The 25,023-nt window shown below is 39.8% G+C and overlaps 1 protein-coding gene across 1 annotated transcript in view; it reads left to right on the top strand.

Annotated features, from left to right (window-relative positions):
* The first annotated feature begins 6,213 nt into the window (after positions 1–6,213).
* The window catches only part of LOC126267589 (leucine-rich repeat and WD repeat-containing protein 1-like), a 125,820-nt gene continuing 107,010 nt past the window's right edge, over positions 6,214–25,023 (top strand). The window contains exons 1-2 of the mRNA XM_049972890.1: positions 6,214–7,112; positions 19,810–19,952. Of these exons, the coding sequence (XP_049828847.1) occupies positions 6,951–7,112; positions 19,810–19,952 (305 nt within the window). The 5' untranslated portion in view covers positions 6,214–6,950. The remainder of the gene's footprint in view (positions 7,113–19,809; positions 19,953–25,023) is intronic.

Raw genomic sequence — 25,023 nt, 5'->3', positions numbered from 1 at the left:
GCGATTATGGCTTTTATTTGCGGCAGCAACCTACTGCTCCATAGCATTCTGAGCAGACTGTCTGGCACAGTAACAGTGTCAACTTTGCTGTGTAGATGTCTTAGGTATTGAGAAGGCTTTCTTTCACCAATTTCTTCATGTGACAGAACCTAACATATCCAGTCCTCCTGGGAAGCGGCCACCTGTCGAATCAACTCTGATTTTAGCCTGGCATAAGCTCCAGTCTGGGGCGGTGTTGTGATTATGTCCTGCACCTCGGGTGCGATTGTGATTTGTACCAATATTATGTTTCAGACCTTTATTTAATAAAGTAAGTTCGCTGCTGCTAAATGGGATGTCAATTGTATTAATGACTCTATCAAAAAATTTGTGTTGGCTTAGCTGTTTGTTTTTATCTAACTCTGAATTGTTCATAGATTTTAAGGCTTCATTTTCTTTTTGTGTTTGGATAAGATAATCTTTTGTTCTTTATCTACTTTAACGTCTATGTGCTGTAGGATGTGTGAGAATTGTAAAGGTGAGAGGCTGTGTCCTAGCTGTAGATGCAAGTTGTACATGACATTGTTTAAGTGATTTTTTTTTCTTGTCTTGCATTTTAATCTCTGTTTTTAGCCATATATTTTCACATTTGTGCTACGCAAATCTGGCAGCTTTAGTTTTGCAGTTAATTTTGACTTTGACATATTTTGGAACTATTTTAAGTGACATTCACTCTTTGTTGAATTTAATGTAAAGGGACGTTTTCATTAGGTTAATTTTATGTTTCTTGAAAGCATGTATGCTTCTCATTACCTGGCAAGGTAAGCTTAATGCAATTTCATCATATGACGACATGATGGAGAACGTGGCTATTTTTTGAAGACTAATGTTGATGGTATTAGGACAGCAATCAGCCACAAATTTACTTTCAGTTCCTTTATTCAAAGGAAACCGTTACCGGTTTCGATTGTTGTAATTCATCCTCAGACAGTTTACACGCTTTCTTTATACATTGGGTGTGTTTTTACAAATTAATTGTCCTAAAATACACTCCTGAAAATTGAAATAAGAACACCGTGAATTCATTGTCCCATGAAGGGGAAACTTTATTGACACATTCCTGGGGTCAGATACATCACATGATCACACTGACAGAACCACAGGCACATAGACACAGGCAACAGAGCATGCACAATGTCGGCACTAGTACAGTGTATATCCACCTTTCGCAGCAATGCAGGCTGCTATTCTCCCATGGAGACGATCATAGAGATGCTGGATGTAGTCCTGTGGAACGGCTTGCCATGCCATTTCCACCTGGCGCCTCAGTTGGACCAGCGTTCGTGCTGGACGTGCAGACCGCATGAGACGACGCTTCATCCAGTCCCAAACATGCTCAATGGGGGACAGATCCGGAGATCTTGCTGGCCAGGGTAGTTGACTTACACCTTCTAGAGCATGTTGGGTGGCACGGGATACATGCGGACGTGCATTGTCCTGTTGGATCAGCAACTTCCCTTGCCGGTCTAGGAATGGTAGAACGATGGGTTCGATGACGGTTTGGATGTACCGTGCACTATTCAGTGTCCCCTCGATGATCACCAGAGGTGTACGGCCAGTGTAGGAGATCGCTCCCCACACCATGATGCCGGGTGTTGGCCCTGTGTGCCTCGGTCGTATGCAGTCCTGATTGTGGCGCTCACCTGCACGGCACCAAACACGCATACGACCATCATTGGCACCAAGGCAGAAGCGACTCTCATCGCTGAAGACGACACGTCTCCATTCGTCCCTCCATTCACGCCTGTCGCGACACCACTGGAGGCGGGCTGCACGATGTTGGTGTGTGAGCGGAAGACAGCCTAACGGTGTGCAGGACCGTAGCCCAGCTTCATGGAGACGGTTGCGAATGGTCCTCGCCGATACCCCAGGAGCAACAGTGTCCCTAATTTGCTGGGAAGCGGCGGTGCGGTCCCCTACGGCACTGCGTAGGATCCTACGGTCTTGGCGTGCATCCGTGCGTCGCTGCGGTCCGGTCCCAGGTCGACGGGCACGTGCACCTTCCGCCGACCACTGGCGACAACATCGATGTACTGTGGAGACCTCACGCCCCACGTGTTGAGCAATTCGGCGGTACGTCCACCCGGCCTCCCGCATGCCCACTATACGCCCTCGCCCAAAGTCCGTCAACTGCACATACGGTTCACGTCCACACTGTCGCGCCATGCTACCAGTGTTAAAGACTGCAATGGAGCTCCGTATGCCACAGCAAACTGGCTGACACTGACGGCGGTGGTGCACAAATACTGCGCAGCTAGCGCCATTCGACGGCCAACGCCGCGGTTCCTCGTGTGTCTGATGTGCCGTGCGTGTGATCGTTGCTTGTACAGCTCTCTCGCAGTGTCCGGAGCAAGTATGGTGGGTCTGACACACCGGTGTCAATGTGTTCTTTTTTCCGTTTCCAGGAGTGTATAAATAAAACATAATTATAAACATGCCACACACAGATGGTTGCGTTACAGATTTTCGTTGCGTGTGACTTAGGTGAAACGTCGGTTTCGAGTGTTTGTTTTCATAACATTCGTCCAACAGATGTAAATGCATTCCCACTGCATTCTCGTTGTTGCACACATAAATAGTTCTCACTGTACACTTAAGATTTGTCACTGAGATCATTTCAACCATGCACCACATGTTTTGATATGTACAAAGAGCTTACAAACATATGAGTATCACAGATGCTATGATATATCGTAACATTTGACGACGATGTCCTATGTTTGGAAAGGATCATATTTTCATTTACACAACTGTAATGCCTTTTCGGTTAGTACAGAAACATCGTATTTTTGAGTTGATATTGCTAAATTAATTATACAGTCTTTATATATATTTAGAACTGTATAGGTAAAATAGTATATTATTTTATTACATTTGGCATCATGAGAATTATAGAAACACATAAATTTGCTACTTGATCTGCAGATAGGTGTATTAATATTATTTGCTTTGGAAGCTGGAAAGTAATTTTTGGAAATTTTTCGGGAAAGGAGTGTTGACTAACAACCCTGTTCGTTTAAGATATAGTCTAAAGATATAGTCTGGGGTGCTGTTTTTGTGTGTGTGTATTTCTAATTCTTCTAATATACTCCTAGTGGCTCCTTTTTCTGCTAGATGCAAAATTTTTAAGTTGTCTCAATGTTTCCCACTGAATGGTTTTCCTCAGCAATATGAGCAGCAAATGCTGATTTGTTCTTAGAGCATCAATATGTTCTTTGTATCTGATTTCAAAACTTCTGCCTGTCTGTCCAATGTAGAATTTTGGGCATGTATCACATTTGAGTTTGTATATTCCTGATTTACAGTAGGGACTCTTGGAGGTATTTACATCATGGATTACTTTTTGTTGTAATTTATTATTTGTGGAAACGCTGATTGTGATATTTTTATTCTTTTTAAATAAGTTTGCTATTTGGTATGAAAGTGGACCGATGTATGGAAGAGTAGCATATTTAGGTTTGGCTTCAGTGGCACACTGATTTGGCTTGAAGTGACTGCTGTAAAGTGGATCTGTGGTTTTTGTCTGCATTTTGTTGTGGAGTTTTTTATTATTATTGTGGGTTTATATCCATTATTATGAGCAACAAGGGGGACGTACCATTCGGCAGCCTCACAATATATATATTCCCTTATGAAATTTGTGATTAGCAAACCGAACGAATTCAAAAGTAATAGCAGTGTACATGGCTACAACACTAGGAGAAAGATTTAACCTTGAGTAGTGAAGATCATCCTAACTTTGGCTCCGAATGGGGTAACTTATGATGCCACAAAAGTCTTCGGTCACTTACCTAACAGCATCAAAGGTCTGACAGATAGCCATATAGCATTTAACCCCCCCCCCCCTCCCCCCCCCCAAAAAAAAAATTAAAAGTATTAAGCGTCATGTAATATTTTGTGTAATGTAATATCTTGTATAGACACCTTTTATTAACCTGACATGTTCCACATCATTACGAAGTGTCGTATTCATGATCTATGGAACAATCTCATCCAATTGTTACATGTCTGTTCCAATTCACATTGCTTTGCTTCATATGCCAAGATATTTAAACAACATAACTGTAATGCTGTATTTTGAATAATGCACAACTGTTTTCCCTACTCATCTGCATTACATACATTTTTCTACATTAGAGCTAGCTGCCACTCACCACACCAACTAGCAAGTTTGTCTAAGTCGTATTGTATCCTCCTAAGTTCACTCAACAAAGACACCTTCCCATGCAGCACAGCATCATCCACAACCAGCTGCAGATTGCTGCTCACCCTGACTCCTAGATCATTTACGTATACAGAGAATAATAGCAGTCTTATCACACATCCGTTGGGCACTCCTGATGAAACCCTTGTGTCTGATGAATGCTCGCCGTCATAGACAATGTACTGGGTTCTATTACTTAAGAAGTCTTCAGCCACTCATATCTGGGTACCTATTCTTTATGATATCCATCATCCAGTATGAGTGATGGTGCTGCAAGCTATGCTGGATAGCAACACAAATGTAGCCTATGAATGCAGAGGACGTCACCTTAGCATATGCCATCTCCATAATGTCATCATGATGTAATTTAGCCAATCAGGTGCCATCAACTGGGCATAAAAGTACGAGCCTCGCCAGTTTTAAGCCAGACTTAGTCCCTACTGATGGTGATAGGGGATGGTGTGAAAAGCTTGAGATTTTATACAAATTTGATGTGGCAAGTTAACAGAATTTTTTATCCTTGCAAGAACAATTATTGTGTAAAACTGATAATTCAGCATCTTACAGAAATCTCTTCAGGGTCCATGGAAGTCTTACACTTACATGACAATATATTTACTCCCTAATAGTATTTGTTGTTAATAACAGGTGTAATTTTACTATGCCCAGTGGAAGGAACTTCCAAAATACTATAAGTAAAAATAATGTCCATGTAGACTATTGGATTCTATAATTTAGAATGGAAATTTACATTCTGATATAAAAGTCTTTAACAGGTTGCTGCTAGACATCAAGTAGAAAACCGGAAATCGCAAGATATTAAAAAAATTACAAAGTAAATAATTATTTAGATCTATTAATAATCCCTCATTCGGCTATTTCTTTATCAAAAAATCACATGAAAATAAACTGGATTTTCTGAAACTACATATAGGAAGATATGATTGGCGTATAATTGTATCTTTACAGTACAACAACGATCAAAATTTAAGCATATCGGTAACACGGACTGTCAAAAACACATATCTGGGCTAGAGTACTATTTTGGATTTCGCCCCCATGGTGTCAGCTGAAATTATATGAGCGGGTACGAATGTTATGGAGATTTAATAAGGGTCAAAGGCATGGAAGACGGAACCCAAATATTGGATCCGAAAATAGATGAAATTTTGTTGAATTCGAATTTGCACAGGGGTAAATCGGGGGAGGGGGGGGGGGGGCACAAACACATTTATAAAAGAAATAACACTCGGAAACGAAAATGGCAAACGAACCAAAAGCTAACATGTAAATATCATCTGCAGGATCGTCACACCTCCAAGATTTTATTGTTTTCGTCGATATAGGCGTTTCGAATAACTAGTTTTTATAGTTTAACAGCTGCCACGTCACACTCTGGAGCTATTTCCTGCATGTAATCCTCAATTTATACGACGCACAAATCACGAAGTTTATACAACTCGCTTATCTGGTTGCATGTATTAACTTTCGTGCACAATATCGTGTGTAATTTAGATAATGGGCACCATGCAAACAGATTCCTAGGCAGTTTTCTGTATCATTCAAATGGGGAATCAACTGCTTCTACGTAACAGAACTGGACACAGGCAGTGCATTAGATTCACTAACTACTTCTATTCTCATCCTATGTTCCGTTATCAAAACAGAAAACAATATTCATATTTCCCCCTGGGAGAGTCGAGCGTTCGATATATATCGCTCCGAGTGATGCCCGAACTTCAATTGGCACCGTTTCTTGGAAATTACTGTTTACTTATGTATTCATCAAAAAAAAATTCTTTAGATTGTGCAAACCAATGACGTATTCCAGATATTGCCCTCTCTCCACTAACTGCTGTATAAAATCAAATGTAGGTTGCTGTTCTTGTCGTACCAGAAGCTGCGAAAGTGTACCTAACGACACCTGTCCACTTTTTTCAGTAATAAAATTAAAACATTGAGATCGAATGGAGTACAGCTGCAATTGCTTCACGATAACTGCGGCAGTGCTTGTTTCGAAACACTGCCACCAGCGAGCAGTTGTGGAAGTAAAGTGGCGCAATGATGTAAATTAAAGTTCCGTCTCTTACGTTGTGTCAGTAAGAACTGAGAGTTCACATATGCTACTGCAGGCTGCCACTAGACGTTGCGACATAATTGGTCCGTATGTGAAATCAACTGTTGACATAAAGCTCCCAAAATCGGAATTCGTAAACATATTCCACAGTATCGTTTCTGGTTGGTCCAAAATCGATTCTGAAAATTCATTTCTAGCTGCCAGTTTTCCACTTCCACACTCGATTTTAGCTCCCAAGTATAAACGTACTTGGATTTGGTAGGCTACATCTTGTTGCCAAAATATTTGACTAATACGAGCGAGGCGAAGGAGAACCTGAAATATTGGACTGAGCGTGAAACAGTATATCTATAATACTGAAATGAAAAGAAATTGCGATTGCGCTGACTAAATCGGAAACTGGAACAGCTATTTTCCAGACGTCATATTTAACTGAGCTAGCAAATTCACTTCAGACCTTAACATGTGAACACGACAGCGAAAAACGTTTTCCGAAATTTGTTTTTCGTATTTCAGATGATGTGTCGCATGTGACTCATTCCCATGGAAACCTGACTGAATCTCTTTGGGTTTACCAATGTAATTCATCTTACGCAGTTTGTATTGTGATCACTGATCATCGCGGGAATCATGAAGAGAGCGCAGTTCAGGGGGCTGGAAAGTGAATTGTTAGATTGCGACGGTGATGCTAGAGAGAAAGCTGATGGATTAACAGGACCTTGTTTTGAACCTAGCGTTTTCTTTAGGTGCCATTCTTGGAGAAAAGCTGGTTTGGCAGATGTACGGACACAGGTTAGTGAAAATGTAACGTTACAAGGTAAGAAATTTAATGATACAATTTTTGGAGAAAAGCTGTTTTGGCCGATTTACGGACACGGGTCGGGTCAGTGAAATTGTAACATGTTAAGGTAACAAATTGAGTGGTTACTATTGTGCAGCACAATAGCAAAGGGCACAAAGAACTCAATGTCATTATTGTCTTCGGAGAGAAGGAGTGCAGACTGTAACAATTTCAAGCTGCCCTATAAATCTCGTAGATGGAACTAATTTCTCAGTTCACTGATGCTAGGAGGCTTTGTGTCATTTCATAATGAACAGTCGCGAACTCTTTTTTGCTTTCAGCCCTTGCATGTAACGTCATCCGTGCAATCGCGTATTAAAACGAAGTAACGGCAATCATAATTTGTCTTGTTCAATAATCCGCCATATCGTCGATATTGTAAGTTCTTTCTTCTCTAATAATACGGTGAAAGGTTTGTCTACACTATCCCCCGCCTCCAGCAGCCCAGGCTACTGCTGTCAATAACAGATAAACAAAAACTAATATCTTAGCAGTAATGGAGATGTGCAGTCCGGTGTCTGTGTGGTTGCCAAGGTGCATACTTTTTAGTAGAAAAAGTGCAGGTGCTCAAAAGCTAGTGTGACTACTCATTTCTGTTAGGTATTTCTATGGTTCACGCATCAGTCTGCTATAGAAGAGTGTTGCCTCCGCAATTTTACATAATAAACCTTTGTTTATAGCATTTGTGGAGCTAGAGAAAGATAGTGTTAATTTTCACTAGATTACAGCCCTTGAAATTCTGAAGGTAGCAGGGGTAAAATGCAGGGAGTAAAAGGATATATACATTTTGTATTGTAACCACATGATAGTTAAGTTCACAGGTATGAAAGGGAAGCAGTGGTTGAAAAGGAAGTGAGAGAGATTGTAGCTTATCCCCAACTTCATTCAGTCAGTACATTGAGTAAGCAGTAAAGGAAATCAAAGAAAAACTGGAGAAGAAATAAAAACTTTGGTGTTTGTCAGTGACCTTGCAATATTGTCAGACAGAAAAAGTCATTGAAGAACAATTGAATGGAATGGACAGGGTTTTCAGAGGAGGATACAAGCCGAATATCAGCAAAAGCAAAATAGTGGTCATGGAATGTACAGTGGTCGAACTAAATCAGATGAGAGTTGAGGGAATTAGAACACTTAAAGTAATAGACGAGTTTTGCTATACTGGTAGTAAAATAATTCATGATGCCAGGAGTAGAGAAATAAAATGTGTACTGGCAATGGCAAGCATGTAGCATCTTGTGTTAAATGTTAAACTTGTCAGGATAAAAATGTATTAAATCTTAGTACAGGAACTCAAATCATACAGTTGTCAAAAAGTAATACAGTCTCCTTTAGTCCCACGTGATATCTTTATTCCTTGAGTAAACAATGGATTGCACAGGGAATAAAGATATCATGTGGGACAAAAAGGAGACTATCTACTACCTAGGAACAGCTCTGGTGTTAGAATTGTAATGCATTACAAAGAATACTGCAAAATATTGAAGCAAGTAATCCAGAGATTGAAGCGGTTTTGTTATGAGGAAAGAATAATTACATTCGGCAACAAAATAAAAACTGATGGGTATAGGCCTAGTGAAGAGACAGGTGGGGCCAAACAGGAACAGGTAGCTCTAAAAATAAATGAGACTTTGGTAACAAATGCATGCAGTGTTGCAAACCTCTTAAACAAGTACTTCATTTCTGTTACTGAAATCCTGGGATTATCAGGTTCCATGAACAGTGCAATGGAATATCTGAGACCAGTCTTTAAAAATGTCAGTAAAATGGAAATGACACTCATTTTTTCCCAAAGAAGTATCATCCATCATAAAATCCGTAAAATCTAACTATTCCAGTGGATATGATAACACATCAATGGAGTAAGAGTGCCCATACAAGTTTAGTTCTATCGTAAGTTATTTGTGTAATCAGTCTCTTATCAGTGGAACATTTCCAGACTGGCTAATATATGCTGAAGTCAAGTCTCTTTACAAGAAGGGGGATAAAGAGGCACCATCAAACTATTGACCAATTTCATTTTTGCTGGTTTTCTCAAAAGTTTTTGAAAAGGTTGTGTTCAAGTGTCTCCTTAAGCATATGACTGAAAATAATATATTGTCCAAGTCACAGTTTGGATTTCTTAGGGATTCTGATATAGAGAAAGCTATTTACACTTACATTGAGAATGTTCTTAATTCATTAGATAATAATTTAGAGGCTACTGGAATTTTCTGTTAGTTGTCAAAAGCCTTTTACTCTTTGAACCACAGCATTCTCCTAAGTAAGTTACAATGTTACGTTGTCGTCGGCAATGTTGCAAAATGGTTTGAGTCTTATCAATCTTGCAGGAAACAAAGGATGTTGCAGCATAATGGCTGTGCAGTAAGCAGTCAGTCTTCATCTGATTGGGAATTAATTACATGTGGTGTTCCTCAAGGTCCCATCTGGAGTCTGTTGCTTTTTCTTATTTGCATTAATGACCTTTCATCTGTCTGTAGCTCATGGTCTATTTGCTAGCATTGTTGCGTCTGGATCGTGGGGTCCCGGGTTCGATTCCCAGATGGGTTGGAGATTTTCTCTGCCCGGAGGCTGGGTGTTTGTGTTGTCCTCATCGTTTCATCATCATCATTCGTAACTGTAGCTCGATTGGATTGTGTAAAAATTGCCCTGTGTCAAAATTGGGACTTTGTACAGGTGCTGAAGACCACGCAGTTGAGTGCCCCACAAACCAAACAGCACCACCACCTCTCGTCTGTTACATTGCCAGATACTGAGTTTGTTTTGTTTGCATATGATGCAACAGTTGCAATAAGTAGAAAGTCAAGTAGAGATTTAGAAATAGCTGTTAATCAAATTTTCACTAACGTTAATAAATTGTTTAAAGCTAACTCACTGCCATTAAACATTGAGAAGACCCATTATAAGCAGTTCAGAACCTGTAAGAGATTTCCTTAGAGCATGTGTATAACATATGAAGGCATGCAGATCGAAGAGGTTGACAATGTTAAATTTCTGGGATTATGACTCGATAATGAAATTCAGTTGGGCAGGCAAACTACAGAATTGCTTAATCACGTAAATAAGTCCGTATTTGCAGTGAGAATGATGTCGGATGTAGGAGACATAAATGTAAAAAATCCTTGCATATCTTGGTTACTTCCATTCTGTTGTCATATGGGATCATATTCTGGGGCAACTCGTCGAACAGAGCAAAAGTATTTAGGGTGCAAAAGCACGTGATAAGAATCATTTGTGGTGTAAATTCAAGAACATCATGTAGAAACCTGTTCAAAGAACTTCGTATTCCAACCACTGTTTCTCAGTATATTTATTCCTTGATTAAATTTGTTGCATGTAATACAGGGTGATACAAAAGGAATTCCACAACTTTAGGAATTTAAAACTCTGCAACGACAAAAGGCAGAGCTAAGAACTATCTGTCGGTGAATTAAGGGAGCTATAAAGTTTCATTTAGTTGTACATTTGTTCGCTTGAGGCGCTGTTGACTAGGCGTCAGTGTCAGTTGATGCTAAGATGGCGACCGCTCAACAGAAAGCTTTTTGTGTTATTGAGTACGGCAGAGAATTGGCTGTTCCCTCAGCTCGAACAAGAAGCACAACAATTCATATTTCAGCAGGATGGAGCACCACCACATTGGCACTTATCTGTCCGTAACTACCTGAATGTCAACTACCCGAGGCGATGGATCGGCCGCCAGGCAGCCCGTGACAGAGCACTTAATCACTGGCCTCCAAGAAGCCCTGATCTTACCCCCTGCAATTTTTTTCTTATGGGGGTATGTTAAGGATATGGTGTTCCGGCCACCTCTCCCAGCCACCATTGATAATTTGAAACGAGAAATAACAGCAGCTATCCAAACTGTTATGCCTGATATGCTACAGAGAGTGTGGAACGAGTTGGAGTATTGGGTTGATATCCCTCGAATGTCTGGAGGGGGCCACATTGAACATCTCTGAACTTGTTTTTGAGTGAAAAAAAACCTTTTTAAATACTCTTTTTGTAATGATGTATAACAGAAGGTTATATTATGTTTCTTTCATTAAATACACATTTTTAAAGTTGTGGTATTCTTTTTGAATCATCCTGTATATCTCTATTTCCAACCAATAATTCAATACATAGTATAAATTCTGCAAATAAGAACAATTTACATAAAGATGTAAAAGCACTTGCCTTGGTCCAGAAAGGCGTCCAATATTCAGGAGCACACATTTTCAGTAAATTGGCAGCGACCATTAAAAACTTGGTTTCAGATAAAGCTCTGTTTAAACAGTGTGTGAAAGTTTTTGGTAGCCAATTTCTTCTACTCTATAGATCAGTATCTTAACAGAGAATGTTAAGCCAGCGTAAGTAAAAATGCCTGTTAAACTTAAGTTCTGACAATACTTGGTCACACCATTCAGGATTAGGTGTTTTCTTTATGATAAATTTATTAACAGTGCATAACAGTGTTTCATTTTGACAGCGTGTTAATTCTGCAAATATTAGCTGTTTTAGTTTACCGCATTGTAATCATCTATTTTGACAATCTTCTGACAAATTATCTGGTTAGTAAGTATTATATTCAAATGTTTTATGTTTTTATGCATTTTCTGACATGTTCCACAACCAGCAGAATCATCTCACTTTTTTGGGTCTATGGAACGAAAACTGAATCTAATCTAAACATATGTGGTTACAGAATGAGATTTTCACTCTGCAGCAGAGCGTGCACTGATACGAAACTTCCTGGCAGATTAAAACTGTGTGCCAGACCAAGACTCAAACTGATTACCTCTGCCTTTCGCGGGCAAGTGCTCTGCTGGCAGAATTGAAACTGTGGGGACAGGTCGTGAGTCCTGCTTGGGTAGCTCATTTCGTAGAGCACTTGCCCGCAAAAGGCAAAGGTCCCAAGTTTGAGCCTCAGTCCAGCACACAGTTTTGATCTGCCAGGAAGTTGCGTATGTGGTTACATTTCGTACAAATACTTTCAGAAAAGACTTCCCAGCACTGAAACGTATATTCGATGTTAACATGTTTCTCTTCTTCAGAAACACTTTTCTTGCTATAACATGTGCTTTTGATATACTCTACTTCACTTGCCGTCAGTTACTTTGCTACCCAAATAGCAAAATTCATCTACTACTTTTAGTGTCTTGTTTCCTAATCTAATTCTCTCAGCATGCCCTGATCTGATGTGACTAAATTCTATTATCCTCATTTTCCTTTTCTTGATCTTTATCTTTTATCCTCCTCTCAAGACATTGGCCATTCCATTCATCTGCTCCTCCAAGTCTTTTACTGTCTGACATAATTGCCATGTCATAAGCAAACCTCAGTTTTTATTTCTTTTCCCTGAACTTCAGTTCCTACTACAAAGTTTTCTTTGGTTTTCTTTACTGCTTGCTATGTGTACAGACTGAACATCATCTGGGATAGGCTACAACCCTGTCTCATTCACTTCTCAATAACTGCTTCCCTTTTTCCCCCTAACTCTGTCTGGTTTCTGTACATTTGCATATAACCTTTTGCTCCCTGTATTTCATCACCGCTACCTCCAGAATTTTGAAGAGTGTAGTCCAGTTGGCATTGTCAAAAGCTTTCTCCAAATCTACAAAAGCTATTAATGTAGGCATGTCTTTTATTAATCTACCTCCTAAGATAAGTCATAGGGTCAGTATTGCCTCGCATGTTCCTACATTTCTCCAGAATCCATGGTGATCTTCCATGATGTAATTTTTTTACCAGTTTCTCTGTACTTTTGTACAAAAAATTAGCATTTTGCGACTATGACTTACTATACTGGTAGTTGGTAGTAGTCACACTTGTCAGCACCTGTTCTCTTTGGAATTTTGTGAAGAAGAGAAGTTTGTTGACTCTGAATATGGATCTAAGTGTTAGGAAGTCCTTTATGAATGTATTTGTGTGGGGTGTAGCCATCAGTGTGTGGAACTGAAACATGGATGACAAACATTTCAGACAAGAGAATAGAGGCTTTTGAAATGTGATGCTACAGATTACTGCTAAAGATTAGATGAGTAGATCACATAGCTGGTGGATTATGTGAGAAAAGAAATTGGTGGCATAACTTGACTGAAACAAAGGATCAGAATGATCCTTGTGTTTTGGGGTAGAGAAGGAGGGGGGGGGGTTAAAATAGTAAAAGGGAGACCAAGAGATGAATATAGTAAACAAGTTCTGGTGTAGGTAGTTAGCATTAGTTATTCAGAGATGATGAGTTTTGTGCAGGACAGAGTTGCATGGAAAGTTGTATTAAACCAGTCTTCAGATTGAAGACCACAGTGACAACCTACAACCTGAGATGTCTTCACATGCCACCAGGATTATGGGGTACCCTCTACACCAGTATATATCCACATTAGTTCACCCAATGAAAGTCCTGTAGGCTAGTTTCATTCAGAAGAATGAATGGACAGCTCTGTTATCTGAAACTCAGGTGATTGTTTTCAGATGAAAAAAAGAGTATGTGGTTTAACCAACATGAAAACAGCAGAATTTGTCTATGTAAAAAGAGAGAAGGAATAATTCAGCCAATGTACAAAACTATACATAGTTTTTATTAATTTGTTCCCACACACTGGTTTTAATAAAGAGAATGAATAAATAAAAAGAACCAACCAATATGTAAAACTACAACCAAATAGGTTGATTGTTACCCAGTAACCAACTAAATGGATTGTTTTCATTTGGTTTTTTCCATCGCTATCCTTGTTCTAGCCCATTCTGTTGGGATTCTTCACCGAGGTACTTAAACTTTTTTACTCTTCCAATCTTCTCATGGGCAGTTATTGTCCCTCACTGATGTTGATATTGTCTTCACAAGCACTGACTCCATGGGGCCTGAGGGGGCTTGAGCCCCTTCAGAAATTCATTTGGTGGGGGGGTGGAGGTAGTAAGCAAGTTAACTGAAAAGTCGTGTGAATCATGATAGTGTTACGGTGCTGTGGGCACACTTACAATTTGTCCTGTTGCGTGAATCTTCAGGTATAAAGTTTGGTGCCTGTGGGCCAGCGGTGTGGCCGCAGCAACATCAAAAGGATTGGAGCAGAAGTGCCTGGAACCCTATGCCTTGTGTCGCCTTGATGCTTAGTGACATTACAATGCCGCGGCTATATAAAGCCACCCTGCTGTCACAGTCACTCAGTGTGGATAGTTTTGTTCAGTGCTTGCTGCAGACATGTTTAGTGTTCTGACTTTAGTGTCTAGTGGACTATTTTATATGACTATATTTAATTGGTTTACTTTAGTCTCTTCGTTTATTACGAATTAAGTTTGCAATGGATAAATTTGTTACCAAAAAGGCGTGCTTTGAAGTTGATGATACTGCCAGTCGACCTCCAACAATTATTGTGTCGTCAATTGCTTCGTCGTCTTCAGGTGAGAACCTTTCAATCGAAACCTGGACAATCCGGTAAGGAAGATCATTTCAGAAGTCTTGGTTGATCAGATATACATGGCTAGAATATGAAGTATCTACCAAAAAAGTTTTTTGTGGAAAACCTGTAAAGAGGCAGATGCTGAAAATCTATTAAAATTTTCTTAAAATTAAGATGCATTTATTTCCATAGGGTTTTCTAACTGGAAAAAGACTTTGGAAAAATTCCAACTTAATGAAAACACGTTTACGCGTAAAGAAGGTGTTCTGAAACTAAATTCTATCACTAACCGAAGTGTGGCCTCCCAATTGAATAAACAGTTAAATAGTGATATGAAGGAAGGCCATTTAGCTCTTGAGACAATTTCTATGACGACAAGGACTAGCAATTGGAGGGAATGAAGATGGAAACTCAAATTTTTTTGGAACTCGGAAAGAATGACATACCTGAGTTTAATGATTGGTTAGGGCGTTAGAAGTATAAGTGGATGTCCCACGATATTCAAAACGAGATCATTGATCTACAAGGAAAGTCTGTTTTGAAAGTTATTGGCTTCAATCAAGAAGACTGGACATTTTTATATTATGGTTGATGAAACATGTGATTCTTGGATTCACAAACAGTGTCATTTTGTATTCTTTCTGTTGATGATTCCTTAATCATCAACAAAGACTTTATTGGCTTATATGAGACCCCCAACACTGAATCACAAACTCTGTTTAGTATTTTAAGACGTTTTTGCTCATTTTGATTTGTCAGCGGATAACTTAAGAGGACAGTGCTATGATGGTGCCTCGAATATGAGAAGTAAGTTCAAAGAACTAAAAAATGTTAGTTTTGTATATACAACCAAAAGCACGATATGTGCACTGCACTGCTCACAGTTTAGACTTGGCAGTTATAGACAGTCTCTGCCATCTTACATCTGCGAGGGATATTATGGCTTTAGCCAAGGACTTAATAAACACCGTAAGGGAATCCAACAAAAGGATGAGACTTTCCAGAAGCATATGCTGTGAGTGTGCCAACGACCCCTTTGTCTGACTCGGTGGACTGTGGGAGTTTCTAGTATGTTGAGAATATTGAAAAACTTTGAAGAACTTCTAGAGTTTTTGAAACATTTTCGGCAACAAAACAGAGGCAGGTACAAATGTGCAGGCTACCTTGAGTCAATGTTACAATTTTTCTTATTTCTTGTTACATTTTTGCCATACAATGAAGCCAGTGGAGGACGTCAGTGTAAAAATTCAATTCCCTTATCTAAGTGTTGTATACATGGAAGAACCCTGGAGATACTAAAAGGTATCAGATAGATTATATAATGGTAAGACAGAGATTTAGGAACCAGGTTTTTAATTGTAGGACATTTCCAGCGGCAGATATGGACTCTGACCACAATCTGTTGGTTATGACCTGTAGATTAAAACTGAAGAAACTGCAGGAAAGTGGGAATTTAAGGAGATGGGACCTGGATAAACTGAAAGAACCAGAGGTTGTACGGAGTTTCGGGGAGAGAATAAGGGAACAATTGACAGGAATGGGGGAAAGAAATACAGTAGAACAAGAATGGATAGCTTTGAGAGATGAAGTAGTGAAGGCAGCGGAGGATCAAGTAGGTAAAAAGACGAGGGCTAGTAGAAATCCTTGGGTAACCGAAGAAATATTAAATTTAATTGATGAAAGGAGAAAATATAAAAATGCAGTAAATGAAGCAGGCAAAAAGGAATACAAACGTCTCAAAAATGAGATCGACAGGAAGTGCAAAATGACTAAGCAGGGATGGCTAGAGGACAAATGTAAGGATGTAGAGGCTTGTCTCACTAGGGGTGAGATGAGATAGATACTGCCTACAGGAAAATTAAAGAGATCTTTGGAGACAAGAGAACCACTTGTATGAACATCAAGAGCTCAGATGGAAACCCAGTTCTAAGCAAAGAAGGGAAAGCAGAAAGGTGGAAGGAGTATATACAGGGTCTATAGAAGGGTGATGTACTTGAGGACAATATTATGGAAATGGAAGAGGATGTGGATGAAGATGAAATGGGAGATACGATACTGCGTGAAGAGTTTGACAGAGCATTGAAAGACTTGAGTTGAAACAAGGTCCCCGGAGTAGACAACATTCCATTGGAACTACTGACGGCCTTGGGAGAGCCAGGTCTGACAAAACTCTACCGTCTGGTGAGCAAGGTGTAAGAAACAGACGAAATACCCTCAGACTTCAAGAACAACATAATAATACCAATCCCAAAGAAAGCAGGTGTTGACAAATGTGAAAATTACCAAACAATCAGTCTAATAAGCCACAGCTGCAAAATACTAACACGAATTCTTTACAAACGAATGGAAAAACTAGTAGAAGCCGACCTCGGGGAAGATCAGTTTGGATTCCGTAGAAATGTTGGAACACGTGAGGCAATACTGACCTTATGACTTATCTTAGAAGAAAGATTAAGGAAAGGCAAACTTACGTTTCTAGCATTTGTAGACTTAGAGAAAGCTTTTGACAATGTTGACTGAAATACTCTCTTTCAAATTCTAAAGGTGGCAGGGGTAAAATACAGGGAGCGAAAGACTATTTACAATTTGTACAGAAACCAGATGGCAGTTATAAGAGTGGAGGGACATGAAAGGGAAGCAGTGGTTGGGAAGGGAGTGAGACAGGGTTGTAGCCTCTCCCCGATGTTATTCAATCTGTATATTGAGCAAGCAGTAAAGGAAACAAAAGAAAAATTTGGAGTAGGTATTAAAACTTTGAGGTTCGCCGATGACATTGTAATTCTGTCAGAGACAGCAAGGGACTTGGAAGAGCAGTTGAACGGAATGGACAGTGTCTTGAAAGGAGGGTATGAGATGAACATCAACAAAAGCAAAACGAGGATAATGGAATGTAGTCAAATTAAATCGGGTGATGCTGAGGGAATTAGATTAGGAAATGAGACACTTAAAGTAGTAAAGGAGTTTTGCTATTTGGGGAGCAAAATAACTGATGATGGTCGAAGCAGAGAAGATATAAAATGTAGACTGGCAATGGCAAGGAAAGTGTTTCTGAAGAAGAGATATTTGTTAACATCGAGTATAGATTTAAGTGTCAGGAAGACATTTCTGAAAGTATTTGTATGGAGTGTAGCCATGTATGGAAGTGAAACATCGACAATAAATAGTTTGGACGAGAAGAGAATAGAGGCTTTCGAAATGTGGTGCTACAGAAGAATGCTGAAGATTAGATGGGTAGATCACATAACTAACGAGGAGGTATTGAATAGGATTGGGGAGAAGAGAAGTTTTTGGCACAACTTGACGAGAAGAAGGGATTGGTTGGTAGGACATGTTCTGAGGCATCAAGGGATCATCAATTTAGTACTGGAGGGTAAAAATCGTAGAGGGAGACCAAGAGATGAATACACTAAGCATATTCAGAAGGATGTAGGTTGCAGTAGGTACTGGGAGATGAAGATGCTTGCACAGGATAGAGTGGCATGGAGAGCTGCATCAAACCAGTCTCAGGACTGAAAACCACTACAACAACAACATCTAAGTGTTGCTGATCTGAAAAAAAACGTGAGAGCTTGATTTGTATATTGAATGAAAGCATGATAATTTTGAACTCTTTTGGGAATTGTGTTTAAAAGAAAAACCTTCACAAGTTGATGATCCTTCGATTCCTCGGAATCAGAGTATACCAAAGAAGTATGAAAACAACAAAGCCAGCTCACCGCACACTTTCAAAACCCCAAAGGAATACTACAAAGCTATTTACGTTGAAGTTTGTGAAACAGTGCAATCTTGCATTACTGAGCGGTTTGCTTCAACTGGACTCTCATAGGTCGTTGCAGGTGAACAAGAATGCTTGCTTTTAGTAAACAGAGGTGAAACTAATTTGGAAAAATCAACCGAGTTTTTCAAAAATGACCTAGACACTGAGAGACTGCATGCACTTGACTGTTAACTGATATCACTAATAAAAACATGGTCTTAAAAAAAACATGTGTTATGTAAGAAAGTACATTACACAAGAGAAATATTATGTGAAATAGTGAAGTGCATTAAGCTTCTCCAATTTAGCGCCCATAGACGTCTGAAGTCGTATCTCCGATCAACAATGGGACGGAAGCAATTGAACAACTTGGCTATTCTTCATGTCAGAGATGTTTTGGATGAATTGGATATCCTACCAGTCATCAATGACTTCATATTCAGTAATACAGTCAGAAGGTCGACATTTGCACCTTCCTAAAGACACTCTAGCCCTAATAATGGCATTAGAGCAATATAAAAAATCTTTATAAAACAGAGAATTAAAATACGTACATAATGTTAAATTTTCTGTTTCGAAAAATTGGTATTAGTTTAGTACTGTATTAGTTATTTTCAAATACTTAATTAATTTTAGGGTGTAAGACCCAATTAAAACTCACTATTTACATACTTTTTGACTGAAAATATTAGGCATACTGTATTAACTTTATTAACTATATTAAAGCATTAACTTTGAGATATTGTTTTTATTTAATGAACCCTGAGCCTTGTTCAGAATAAGCTCATATAAGCTATTTCATTTATTGATCAAAGTACTATTACTGTGCGACAGCAATATTTTAAGAATGAAATTTTCACCCCCATCTGTGGGTAAGCCATGTCTCCGCAATATCAATTCTTCCAGGAGTGCTAGTTCTGCAAGGTTTGCAGAAGAGCTTCTGTGAAGTTTGCAAGGTAGGATAGGAGGTACTGGCAGAACTGAATCTGTGAGGATCAGTTGAGAGTTGTGCTTGGATGGCTCAGTTGGTAGAGCACTTGTCCGCGAAAGGCAAAGGTCCCGAGTTTGAGTCTCAGTCCGGCACACTTCAAAGCCAAAAAAGTCAGGCTTGTTGAGTTTCCTGAAGTGAAGTTATTGCGAGTCCAGTTTTCAGCATTATAATGTTGATCATATGACTCTAAAATGTTTAAAAAACTTGTCATCTGAAATTTAGAAAATTTCCCGGAGCAAGACCTGCAGTACGGGCCCCCCAATATTTTTTATAAGTAAACACCCCTGATTGTATTTCACTTTCACATAGAAGTTTGGTAGCTCTTTTCTCTGTTGACCTCCTCCTCCTCCTCCTCCTCTCTCTCTCTCTCTCTCTCTCTCTCTCTCTCTCTCTCTCTCTCTCTCTGATAGCTGTTGGCAAAAAGTCATTTGCAAAAACCGGAGACACAGTTGACATAAAAAGAAGTCAGTCTCCTTGTCTGACATGTCCTTATCTCTAAGAATTGATTATTTTCTTTGTTTTAGGTGTGGCATTGCGCATTTGAATCGGATGTAAGACATCCTGAACAGACAACAGATGTGATTGCAACTTGTGGAGGAAATAGCATATGTTTTATAGATGTTAATAGCGGTTTTGTCAAAAGTAAATACTATGCTGAAGATCCAAGGTAAGCACTACTGTATACTTTCTTCTAGAGCATATTGCTGGGGCACATAGCTGGAAGGTATATTAATTGATATTGTAAGTGCTTAGTGATTACTGTATTATCATGGATAATGTTAGATTTATTTTCGCTCTTACTCTTTTGATGAGTAAAACGTGTTTTTCTTTATTTAATTCTTTTTGTAATTATTTACTCTTTTCTTTATGAGAATCAGACTACACAGCAATTGGATTTTTGTAATTTTCTTTTATCTTTTTGATATGTGAAGTCCAGAACTCAAATGTAGACCAGCCAAAGCAATTTGATGCAACTCTTAAAAATTCTCTCTCTCTTCTTCTTCTTCTTCTTCTTCTTCTTCTTCTTCTTCTTTTACAAGCATCATGGTCGGGTAGTAGAATGCTCATCTGCCCATGTACAGATCATGGGTCAGTTCCTGGCCAATATACAATTAATCAAATGTATGCTAATTAACACACCTCTGATTGTCATCATCTTATTCCTAATTGCATATCACACACAAAAATCCAGTTTTCACTGCAAATATAAATTCTTAATTAACATTCTTTCATAAAAGATAGCTTAACCATTTCATGCGTCACATCCTCACATGAGGACACTTTAATTTCAGCTAATTTCTGTCATCTTTGACATCTGAGTGACAGTAAAATCACTGGTACCTCATATGAGGACTAATAATAATTGCAAGAATGTCTCCTAGATGGCAGTATTGGTGGTTGGTGTGGGGGAACCTTAGATTTGTCACCCCAGTCTTGGTATAGCCATAGAGCTGTGTTGTGAAAGTTTGAAATTGTTCTGTGAGGAAAGTATTGCTGTCTCTGGAGAGGTATGTGTTATAATAAGCTTGTTAATGGTTATTACAGATTGACACTTTTTGCGCATACCTGAATCGTATAAATGTTTTGTCATAAAAATTACTTGTGTCTTCGTTTGAGAACTTTATCTGTTAAGATGACCTTACACTACTGTCTTCATTACATACAGAATATTGACTTTCTTCCCCTCTGTTGTTTTAGAGTACCTATTACTGTATGTAGCACTCGGTCATATAGTCAGTTCTGATATATACAAATGTAGATAGTGGCTGTAGCCAAGCATCAGAAAATTAGTTTTGTATGCATACACGATTTTATAGTTACTTTCCAAAAAGTGAGTAAATCTATATTATTCCTTTAGGATGACACAGGCCACATTCATCAGCCAAGATATTAGAGGACGATAGAATTCATTCAAATAAAGAATGAACTAAGAACTTTTGCAAGATTATTAGTGATGCAGAAATTCTACAAATTTTGGAAGCTGACTCAGATGATCATGATTTGGGTTGGAGTGATGATTCTGACAACGAGCCACCATTTGAAGTGGACCTCATCACTAATACTTGTAATATATTCTCAGAAACAAGTGACACTGACAATGAAAATATTGCCAACAATGAAACAAGTGGAACAGATCATACTGAGGTTGAAAGTGGAATTCGAAGAGCTCTTTCAGAACCAGGAACATCAACTTAATGTCCTAAAAGCAATGCGATTTGATTCAGTGACTTGGAAAATTTAGTTATTGTGCCACAAAAGTGTGCATTACTGGAGAAACTCATTACTGAAATAGTTGTGCAGGGCAACTTATATGCAGATGAGAACAGAAAAGAATATTTCTCTACTTCTGTTTCTGAACTGAAGATATATTTTGGAATAACACACGTAATGACATACTTCAGATATCTGAGAGTATGTCAGTATTGGTCTGAGGAAACCGGTTTGCGCATGAACTTGATTGCTGATGCTATGTTTTGCAGAAGATATGAAGAACCACACCATTTCCTATGTTTCAAAGATGTTCCTACAATTCCTCCATGCAATACTGACAAAGCTATCAGAGTATGACCAATTTTGGAAGCCTTGTAGGACAACTATCACAAGGCTCTTGAAGCTGAAGAATTTCAGTGTTGATGAGGTGCTGATTCCGTTCAAAGGGAGATCATAATTGAAGCAGTACCTTCCCAAAAGGCCCAAGAAATGGTACTACAAAATGAGTGTGTGCAGGTGTGTCTTCTTATGTGTGTTGCTCTGAACTGTTTAAAGGTGCTGGAGGAGGACGCAGTAATATCTCTGAACGTGGGGCAGCAGAAGATGCTGTGCCCCATCTGTGTCATGACATTCATGGAAAGAACCACAAAGTCTATGCTGACAATATCTTCAGTATCATTCTCTTGGTACTAAAACTGAAAGACTTAAACATATGGTATGTTGGTACCATTCGCAATAACAGACTGGAGGGAGCAGATAAAAAAACTGACGTCGGCAAAAAAATTACAGAAGGAACGTGGCAGTTCAGTAGTGACATCAACAGAAAGCGTTACTGTCATGAGATGGATTGACAATTCACCTGTAACTGTTGCATCGTCATGTGCTGGAAGAGAACCTGAAGGGGCTGCTACCCGATTTTGTCAAAAGGAAAAGAAGTGTATAGAGATCAAAAGACCCCACTGCATTGGAATTTATTATAATCACATGGGAGGAACTGACCTAATGGATTCTGAAGTGGTCCTCTATAATCTTAGGTGATACATGAGGATTTTCTACCACATGTTAAATGTGACTGTAGTAATTGGTCGGATACTCTGGAGGATGAGTGAAAAATAAAATATGCATTTGTTAGCATTCAAAAGTAGAGTTGCCTCTGGGCTAATAAACAAAGTGAAAGCAGATATTACGAGAAAGTATAGAGGCAGGCCTTCAGATGAAAGCCCATTGCTGTCTGTACAATCAAAAAATAGAGCCTGTCATGTGATACCCAACGAATTAAACAGGTGTCACATTCGGGACTGCCGTCGGAAAGCCCATTACATTTGTGAAAAGTCTTAAGTTGCTGTGTGCCCTGAGTCCATGAAACAATTTCATTGTAGATAAAATACAAAATAGTGCACATTCTTCACGTATTCTTTGATATTACTGATAAATGTTGTAATAGTGTACACTCTTCATGTATTCTTTGATATTACTAATAAATGTTCCATGTAAAATGTAGTAGTTTTCATGCTCTTTGTCCTCATATTTGGACACCACCATATTGGTCTATGAAACTTTTTTTTTTAGGTAAATTATGATGAATTCTGTGTAACATAGGTCTTAAGAAACCAAATAATGTATTAGAATTCTTTTCAATGTTGGGTTGATAATTAGTGCATGAGAGGGTTAAATTTAAAAAAAATTACAAACCTCAAAACCTATTAAAAAACAAACACCATATAAGCAATTAAGTCAGCTTATAAAACAGCAAATGCACAGTATGTGTATCTTAAAAGCAATGGTTTCTAACTGCTGGAACGTCCACAGGAAAGCCCCACAACTTAATCTCTTATAGAAGGCACTCGGCTCCCTATTGTACTGAGAGTTGAGTGAAACCCGAAGTAGAATTTACGGCGGTCAGCCGTCTTCAGGCTGCTGCCTCGGAGTGTAGCGGCAGTGGGGAGTCTGGTGCGTCGCATGGTGCACCCCAGGTGTTAGATGCTTCACCCACTGTCCCTGCTGTCGAGACATCTTCGCGGGTGCCGGGCGCGGTTGGGCCACCCTCTCCCCAAGGGGAGTGGCGGGTTCAGCGGCGTTCGCGGCGCACGAGGCGGAGGGTCAATGTGGAGGCTGGCCGTGTGGCATCGCCCGCTCTGCCTGTGAGTGGACATGTGGCTGCTCCTTCAGCAAGGTCCGAGCAGGCACACGGGGGGAGGGGTTTATTAGTTATTGGGAGCTCCAACGTTAGGCGGGTGATGGAGCCCCTTAGGGAAATAGCGGAAAGGTCGGGGAAGAAGGCCAGTGTTCACTCTGTCTGCTTGCCGGGGGGTCTCATCCGAGATGTGGAGGAGGCCCTACCGGCGGCGATAGAGAGCACTGGGTGCACCCGACTGCAAATTGTTGCTCATGTCGGCACCAATGACTCTTGCCGTCTGGGTTCAGAGGTCATCCTCAGTTCGTACAGGCAGTTGGCGGAGTTGGTGAAGGTGGAAAGCCTCGCTCGCGGGGTGGAATCAGAGCTAACTATTTGTAGTATCGTTCCGAGAACCGATCGCGGTCCTCTGGTTTGGAGCCGAGTGGAAGGCTTAAACCAGAGGCTCAGACGATTCTGCGGAGAGCTGGGGTGCAAATTTCTCGACCTCCGCTATCGGGTGGAGAAATGTAGGGTCCCCCTGAATAGGTCAGGCGTGCACTACACGCCGGAAGCGGCTACGAGGGTAGCGGAGTACGTGTGGAGTGCACATGGGGTTTTTTTAGGTTAGAGAATTCCCTCCCTAGGCCCGACAAGACGCCTCCTGAGACGCGGCAAGGCAGGAGTAGGCAAAATGCAACAAGGAATAACAATATTAATGTGCTAATAGTAAACTGCAGAAGCGTCTATAGAAAGGTCCCAGAACTGCTCTCATTAATAAACGGTCACAACGCCCATATAGTACTAGGAACAGAAAGTTGGCTGAAACCAGACGTAAACAGTAATGAAATCCTAAACTCTGATTGGAATGTATACCGCAGAGATAGGCTGGACAGTGAAGGGGGAGGAGTGTTTATAGCGATAAGAAGTGCAATAGTATCGAAGGAAATTCACGGAGATTCGAATTGTGAAATGATTTGGGTGAAGGTCACGGTTAAAGCAGGCTCAGACATGGTAATTGGATGTCTCTATAGGCCCCCGGGCTCAGCAGCTGTTGTGGCTCAGCACCTGAAGAATAATTTGGAAAATATTTCGAGTAGATTTCCCCACCATGTTATAGTTCTGGGTGGAGATTTTAATTTGCCGGATATAGACTGGGAGACTCAAACGTTCATAACGGGTGGCAGGGACAAAGAATCCAGTGAAATATTTTTAAGTGCTTTATCTGAAAACTACCTTGAGCAGTTAAACAGAAAACCGACTCGTGGCGATAATATATTAGACCTTCTGGTGACAAACAGACCCGAACTATTTGAATCAGTTAATGCAGAACAGGGAATCAGCGATCATAAAGCGGTTACTGCGTCGATGATTTCAGCCGTAAATAGAAATATTAAAAAAGGTAGGAAGATTT

The sequence above is a fragment of the Schistocerca gregaria genome, chromosome 4, assembly GCF_023897955.1.
Source record: "Schistocerca gregaria isolate iqSchGreg1 chromosome 4, iqSchGreg1.2, whole genome shotgun sequence".
Lineage (NCBI taxonomy): Eukaryota > Metazoa > Arthropoda > Insecta > Orthoptera > Acrididae > Schistocerca > Schistocerca gregaria.
Note: the sequence above shows the minus strand (reverse complement) of the source record. Positions and strands in the feature narration are given on the sequence as shown.